At 40.3% G+C, this 8,114-nt stretch overlaps 1 protein-coding gene across 3 annotated transcripts in view; it reads left to right on the top strand.

The window, feature by feature from the left end:
* Positions 1–8,114, top strand: part of LOC138060778 (BLOC-2 complex member HPS5-like) — a 39,986-nt gene that overhangs the window by 27,286 nt on the left and 4,586 nt on the right. For all 3 annotated transcript variants that reach the window (XM_068906640.1, XM_068906642.1, XM_068906641.1), the window contains exons 23-28: positions 982–1,101; positions 3,150–3,262; positions 4,046–4,325; positions 5,001–5,076; positions 5,173–5,220; positions 6,699–6,756. In XM_068906640.1, the coding sequence (XP_068762741.1) occupies positions 982–1,101; positions 3,150–3,262; positions 4,046–4,325; positions 5,001–5,076; positions 5,173–5,220; positions 6,699–6,756 (695 nt within the window). The remainder of the gene's footprint in view (positions 1–981; positions 1,102–3,149; positions 3,263–4,045; positions 4,326–5,000; positions 5,077–5,172; positions 5,221–6,698; positions 6,757–8,114) is intronic.

Here is an 8,114-nt window from a genome sequence, read left to right as displayed (position 1 = left end):
TTTCTGCATTGTTACATAGATTTTCACAGTGAAGACCTCATGAATGAGCCCCTCGAATGTCGATACCTAATCAAATTGATTCAGTGCGCCCGTCTGTATAGAAAAACCTTAAATAACAATGACCACAACCAGGTTTTCTGAGCCCGCAAGACTGAGCACCCCAGGCAAACCATTGTTTTAACGAAAACCGCTACTCAGCAACCTGGTTTTGGTCATTGCTGTCTAAGGTCGTCTGTATAGGCCTCTTCAGAAAATACCATAATACTCTTAGTTTGTCTTGGGACCATTGAAATTCGCAAGAGAAACTGGAAAGAATGCTTATGCAAAATTTGGGGGGACAGACAAAGATTATTATGGTATTTTCCAAAGTGGATTATTAAATTTCCCAAAGAGCACATTAATCATGCCTCTGATAAATTTTAAAAAGTCTGAGATGTCATTTCAATCCTGGGATTCGTAATTGACTGTAATAGATTAGGCAGACTTGAAATTGTGGTCAATGCTTTTTATCGAATTTTAAAAATGTATATTTCGTAAGTGTAGCGGAAAACTCTCGAAAGCTAACAAACATCAGAGAGCTGCGTTGACCTTTTTATCGACTCAAATAACACACAGTTCAGTTCAAGGAGTTACTATCACAGGCTGGCACATCCGCGACATTCACGATTTGGACACACACGAAAAATAGAATTGCCCAGCCAGCCCCGGGAATCCTCGTTGACCAAAGATGATTCGCTTTGGCTGCAAAACCTTCTACATAAAGGCAACGTTCCTTGGCCACGTCGGCTATTTTGTGAACTCTTTCTCGACAGAAGAGGGACGTGCTTCACACGTGCCAGGTCATTTGCCTTACCCATCCAATGCCGGGACAAAACTGCTTAGACGATTTCCCCACTTCTGAGCCTAAAGGGCAGGACTTTCCCGCCTTTTCTTGAGCTTGTTAAAATTATTGGATTGTAAGAATGATCTTTGTCTTTTCAGACCCGGTTCTCACACTGTAGCGTGGCCAAACGCCGATCACTTGCAGCTTCTTGTTGATTATACGTGTGAAAAAGATCATAAAGGATTTAGACAGTTCATGGACTTGTGTTGGAAACACTGGTGAGGAAAGACGTCTTTTACGTCATATATAACACCAAGAGTCCGTCACTCAATAGTAGGATTGTCCCCATCAGCGTAAAAAAAGTGTCTATTTTTTTAAACCAAGTTTTGCGGGAATATAAACAATCGACTAAGTAGGCTGACTCAGTGTTGCACTCATTTTAAACCCTTTTGGGAATAAATCGCTTTGTTCAGGTTGTTTCCATATCATTAAAATGTGAATGCTACATACATTATAGAGCGTTTTCAGATGATGTCACGGCAGCCATGTTGGTGTTCCAAAACAAAGAAACGGCAGCTATATTGGTGTACCAAACTAATCTCCCGGGAATTGAATATTCAATTTTTATGCAAATAGTTTCTTTTGTTTCATCAAATTAGCATCCATTCTAATCACGTGATTGAAAACCCTCTATAATGCAAATACAGTAAACAAAGAATCTTAACTTCGGGAGACTTGAATTGGTTTAAAAATGGATACTCTCCTGTCACTGATGGGGACAAACCAGTACAAGATTCTTGAGCCTGCTTCACACTTACGACGCAAATGCAAACGCAAGGAAATACATGTGTGAACGACTTCAACGCAAATGCAAATGCAAACGCAAGCGCAGACGCAAGAAATGGAAAAGGTTTCATTTTCTTGCGTTTACACTTCGCACGTGCGAACCGAGGAAACGCAAACGCAACGCAACGCAACGCAACGCAACGCAACGCAACGCAACGCAGGTTTATCCTCGTCCACTATCTTTGTGTACCAGGCTTTATTCTTGGGTAATGGTCTCTTGATGACAACAAATCTTTGTCACTGAAGTTTGTCATGGTTTGTTTCTGTGGAATGAATAGAATAGATTACTAAGTTAGTAATCTAGTAAGTTTCAGTCTAATAGCCCTTGTCACGCACGGTTAGCTTTTCTCATTTGCATTACAATGTAATCTAACGTGGGTGCGAGGCAATTTCGGGTTAAAACTACAAAATAACCCGAAATTGCCTCACATACATGCTAGATTATATTGTTATGCAAATGAGAAAAAATAACCGTGAAAAGGGCTATTCGCGACGATCTCTAAATTAATTAAAGAAAATTTGGAAACCAAAAGTTATTCCGACTCCCGATTAGCCCAGTGGAGTAAGAATCAATTATGCCAAAGCCCTTGGAAAATTTCAAACACCTGATACAAGAATGATACAAATCTGATTACAGACATTAATACCTCTGGTATGAAGTTATTTTGGTGGGAGTTTAGTTTTCTGTTCGAAAATGGTTATTTCATTTTGTCAGTCGTCTTTTGACTTTTTATATAAGATTTAGATATGTAAATTAAAATACTCAAGCTAATTCTAAAATCCAAAATGAAATGTATTTACTATGTGAATACCTAGATAAAGCCCATAAAATAGACCTTTGATGGTATAGTAACTAATAGCTTAGGAAACAATCCGGCGATGCCCTCCTTTCATCATGATCAGTGTTAGTCTTGACCAAAGGAATGGATGTAGAAATTAAAAACTTGAACCTCAAGGAATGTTTTCCATAGTTAAGTGTAATGACGCATGCGTATGAAATTTTATATGTTGTAACTGCGGTCATAAAACAAATTTCTCAACGAAAGATCGTCGCCGCATACGAAACAACTTCAAGTAATGCAATTTCGATCATACTTTCACCGCTTACTTGATGTAGAACGAACCTTCAGATGGCTTAAAATCTCACAGGTATGTGCCGCAATCGCAAGGCCCTAGCTTCAAACCCCTTTTACTATATATAACTGCTGACTTGTTTCATTAGCGGTGATGATCTTTCGCTTGGAAAATCGATAGTTTACTGTTTTATACCGCGGTATTGTGAAATGCGAATCGTTTAACCGCGTACGGTTGCAAAGGTACACGCCTGCCATCTTCTCCTGATTGTAAGCAGTCTCACAAAGTGCCCCTCTAAGTTGTGTAAAGCAACTGTCAGTTTCTTGTAAATGATCTGTCTCCCGTCTTTTATAACACGAATAAGCGCCGCACAGTTTTAATGTCCTAAATGTCGTTGTCTTCTCAGCTACTGGTCAGGCCTGATTCGTCTCTGTGTCTGCTCTAATCGTCGAAAAGAAGCTCTCCGCCTGTTGGTGTGTTTGAGTGACCTGAAGCTTATAAAGGATCCACAGTCTTGGGGTTTGTATAGTCGCCATTATTCAAGCAACGTAAATCAAATCAATTGTTGGTTTTTTTCGCCAAAGCATTCCAGGTATGGCAGCGTCATCATCGATAAATACACCTCTTATCTACGTAAAGGTTTTCGCCGAAGTTAACAGGCTAGGATTAACGCTACTCAAGCTTCGAACAAAACGACCCTGGACCTACAATCTTAGACAAAAACCTTGAAACACTTCGAACATTCTCGCAGCGTTTTCGGCTCCCTCCCTTTCTCAATGTTGTTGTAGCCAGTCAAACAGTAAAATGTCTTCTCAACACTGTCCCGGGGAAAGGGGTGTTTCAAGGATTTTTGGCGTGGATTGTAGTTTCTCAAGAGTCCCGGAAAGCCAGTAGGTTAACTACCAACTATCCACGTAAGTGAAGTTTTAGTTCTTGAAGCGACTTTGATTTAAAGGTACAGGGCATACACCCGAAAAGCCAGGGCGTTGGAAGAACGCACGTCTCGTTGTTAAGTACGTCTATTGCTTTTTGAGGTACAACAATACATAGGTGTTAAGTGTGACAAGAAGCTTCGGAGGGCGAAGATATAAGAAAGGAAATAATGAATGCTGTATTTATCGATGATGTCTCGGAGATACTCGAAAAACCTCCGACTGCTCCCAACAGCATAGTCCGCGATGACCTTCGACTCCTCTCGGGTGAAGTCGGGTTATTTCCGAGTGTCCGAAGTCATCGTTGATAAGTCCATCCCTCTGCGAGACATGTTGTTTAATGGATCTGACGTTTGTTTCTGGTGTTCAGGGCTTCTCCCAAAGGCTTTAAAAGAATGGAGACTACTGCTGGAATTGCTTTTATCACGCGAACACCATGGAGAGGAGTCCCCTCATGTGTGTGTGCCGATGGCTTCTCCTGATTGGTCGCCAGATTTGACGTGGAATAACGTAATCAAGTTAATGCTTGAGCGGTTGGGCGCTGGACACACTGTAAACCTACTGCAGTCTCTAACTCTTGATACGCCAGAGCTTTCCAGAGATTTACGCTACGCGTGTTTACTTGGAGCTGTGATTGAGAGAAGACAAAGGTAACTGGGAGTTTTATTTTAAATGTTAGTCGCTTTTTCTCGCAGATGCAGTTTAGTTTTACCCATTTGTAGTTTGTTTCCGTTTTCGTCGGTCTGAGAAATCTACAATTTGGTCACGTGTTTACCAAGAAGCACGTTGCATTCTCGTTCCCAGAGCTCTACGGTTTCTTAATTTTACCCCTGACCAAACAAATCGGAAGTTTCTCGATCTTAACTCAGATAAAGGTTTGTCCAGAAATGCACCTAATTAAGTGTGTTAAAAAAAACACAGGAAAAAAACGAGTATGCCTTGATTTCAAAAAGACACCTGTTTATTTTGACTAGAATTTTCCTTTTTCGTGGTCCGCCATTACTAACTTTAAATCTTGAGAGAGCTGACGTCACTCTTCCCTAGGTGTCCAATCGGTCAGTTTTGAACGGGAGTAATGGTGGATGAAAATCAAAGCTGACGAATTTGCCAGTCAACAAACACACTTTCAAAATCTGAACAAAAAAAGGAATTGCTTATTTTATCATAGTAGCACAGTAAAATAATTTCTTTAGCCGTCTAGCGACTTCACAAACGAGAAATAAGTACAGGAAGATAATATGCCGTTGGCTACAAACGCGTATCCTAATTTCTTCGATGTGCTCCCAGTGAGTTGTATTTCTATGGTATTTATTGTCTTTTTCCAGGACCTTGATTCACGAAATGCTTAAAAAAATGGATTCGTACTTGTGGTCGAATCGACGAGGTGCGCTGTCTCCGAAGGTACGGGAAAGAAGACAGCTTCCATTTACTTCCGTTATTTTACAGTTAAATAAACGACAACCTTTTTGATGATATTTCTGTTTTTTTAATTTTCAGCTCAACAATTTTCGTAAAGAAGAAGAACTCTTAGGCTCAAAGAGCAAGGTAAGGAAATGCAGTGGGACGTCGATTTGACGAACATGTTTCCTCTTTATAAAGACGGAACAAATTTACAGTAAGATGTATTGAAAAGAACCACGATACAACGTAGCCCCGGTAGAACAGACTTAATACCGCATTCACACCAAAGCTTAAACACGTTTAAAAGCTGTTTAGTTAAACATAGTTTAAAATTGTTTTCTTGATACAAGTTACTACCTGACATAATGTAGACTCCAAATTCAATACAATGAAGACACACATTAGAACTGAGATGAACCCTACGTAATTTTGTTAAACCTGGTTTAACTAAACGTGTTTAGTTGGTGTGAATCGGGCCTTAGATTTCCCAGTTCCTCGGCATGTCGTTAAATCGAGATGCCACGATAGTACTAGTTTTATTTTACGTTTGCTACATTTATGTCCATTAAAATAAAATCCATTTACGCCCCGTGCAAACCGGCGGACGCAACAACTCCCAACATTGTTGGGAGTTGTTGGTTCTGCACATGTTGAATGGTGTTGACAGTTGTGTGCACACTGACGCAACAACTACCAACAATGTAAGTACGTGCAGTGTATTATGGGAAGGATACGACCCATAAGACTTTGCAAACTTAAAACATTCGGCAGTCATCTTGTTTTCAACAGGTTAATGCGTTGCTTTCTCCATGGAGACCATATGTATTGCGCGTGCGTGGTCCCAACAATGCTGGACTGAAGAGCTATGCAAACGGATCCAACATTGTTGCGCTGCGTTCGCTTCGGCGATTACGAAGCAAAAGAAATGTTGGGAGTTTTTGGCTCAAAAGTTTGAACAGCTTCGAACTTCGTGCAGCATCTGCCAATAACTAGCCTGTTCCATGCTCTCAGATAGTGGCTCGATTTCTTTTTCTCGTTCTCGTTCCCTCGCCTCCACTATCTGAGAGCCTGGAACAGGTTACCCAACAACATGCAACAGGGTGTGCAAACGGACGCAACATGTAACACCGAACAATGTTGGGAAATCGTTGGCCAACAATGTTGCAATGTTGGGAGTTGTTGGCCAACAATGTTGCAATATTAGGAGTTGTTAGCCAACAATGTTGCAATGTTGGGAGTTGTTGGCCAACAATGTTGCAATATTAGAAGTTGTTGGCCAACAATGTTGCAATGTTGGGAGTTGTTGGCCAACAGTGTTCCAATGTTGGGGAGTTGTTGGCCAACGATGTTGCGTCCGTTTGCACGGTGCTTTACAGCACAGGTACAAATATTAAAAATACCGTTTGAAAGAGTTGAGGAAAAAAAATTCCGTGGGCTCGCGTGGTTCAACAGGTTAGTTTCTCTTGTTCAATATGGCAGAGGAACAATGGAACGCATTTGTTATTGAAACAAGATTCCAAGCAAGAGCTAACGTTCTCTTTTGTAACTTCAAGAAATGTTTGTTTAGAATTGACCCTAATAGCACTGTCAATGTGGCTTCATAGAATTGTCGTTTTCAACAGGATGACATCAAACCTCAGCTGGATTCCTTGTTACAGTTCAGGACTCTGGAAGATGGAGGTACTCCTATTAAAGGCTCACTTTCAACCGACAGGCATTGCGTGCCGTGGAACAATTAGGGAGCTTAAGGGCCCACAGACGGTTTTTCGCGCGTTGCTAAGAAATATTACTTCCGGTAACTGACGTCATCATATTATGAACTGACAAGAAAACCCACTTACAAGCAAAAGTCACCGCACAAACTGTTTTTTCCATCGAAGATTTTTCCTCGCCCTTCATCGCGATCGTTCTCAGATCAACTGCGCATGCGTAAACGAACTGACTTCCGGTTTGAGAAAAAAGCTTAATTTCCGGCGGTGTTATATTGAATTAATTTTTTTTTACATGGCACGTTTCACCCCCAAATACAGAATATAGCTAAGCATTGATTCTTTAAAATCATCTTTTTTGAAAAAGTTATGGGTATTTGAGTATCGTTTATGTCTTTAAAAAGAACATTTTTCAAAATAAAAAGAAAACCATGCTTGGCTGGATGCAAAAACGAATAAAAATTATCAAACCATCGATCAAATACCCAAATTGCGTAGCACGGAGACAAATTTAGAGTTTTCTTTTATTGGTCACGTGACCATGGGCGTGGCATGATGACGTCATATTTAGGGTCATTGGCTTACAAAAGTTGGAAACTGACCAAAATAATGCCAAACTCTCTCAAATTACTTAACCATTACATCCTTAGCAACGCATCCCAAAAAATACGTCAGTGGGCCCTTAAGCAACGACAACGGCGACGGCAACGAGAACGTCACAAATTTGCATATGTAGTGGACAAAAACAATAGCTTTGCACGCCCTGCACGTGCGTTTTTCACTTTTGTCCATTTCTTTGCCGTCGTCAGCAAAACTACAACGTGAAATAGCCAAATTTAAGGTTTTATGAACAACGTCAGCACTTGAGGATAAATTTTCATTTTCTCCACTAAATTAAGCGCCGTTCTGACCAGTGTCATTTTTGAGGAACTACTACACCCTTGTCATATTAAAAAGGTTGAAATAGTCACGAAACGATTAAAACAACGCGAATTTATATTTTGAGATGACGTTCTCGCTGCCGTCGCCGTTGCTTAAGCTCCCTATTTTCATAAATGAAAATCCCGTTAAGGCTGAAATTCATCGAATCAGATCGCTACGATGAACAATGTGAATTTCCATAACAATCGGGTGGTGAAGAGGATTAATTGTGTGTTCATTATTCTATTATTCCTGCTCGAAAATTTTCGTTATTCCCTTATTCTAGTAAAAAGAACTCATTCCGTTGCAAAAATCTACTTATTCCGGACGATACAAGTCGTTCTTCCGCCTCACAAAATGGCATTGTTCCATTATTCCAACAAAAAAAATTCGTTTATTCGTATTCTA

The sequence above is a fragment of the Montipora capricornis genome, chromosome 8 (genome assembly GCF_036669925.1).
Source record: "Montipora capricornis isolate CH-2021 chromosome 8, ASM3666992v2, whole genome shotgun sequence".
NCBI classification, from domain to species: domain Eukaryota; kingdom Metazoa; phylum Cnidaria; class Anthozoa; order Scleractinia; family Acroporidae; genus Montipora; species Montipora capricornis.
Note: the sequence above shows the minus strand (reverse complement) of the source record. Positions and strands in the feature narration are given on the sequence as shown.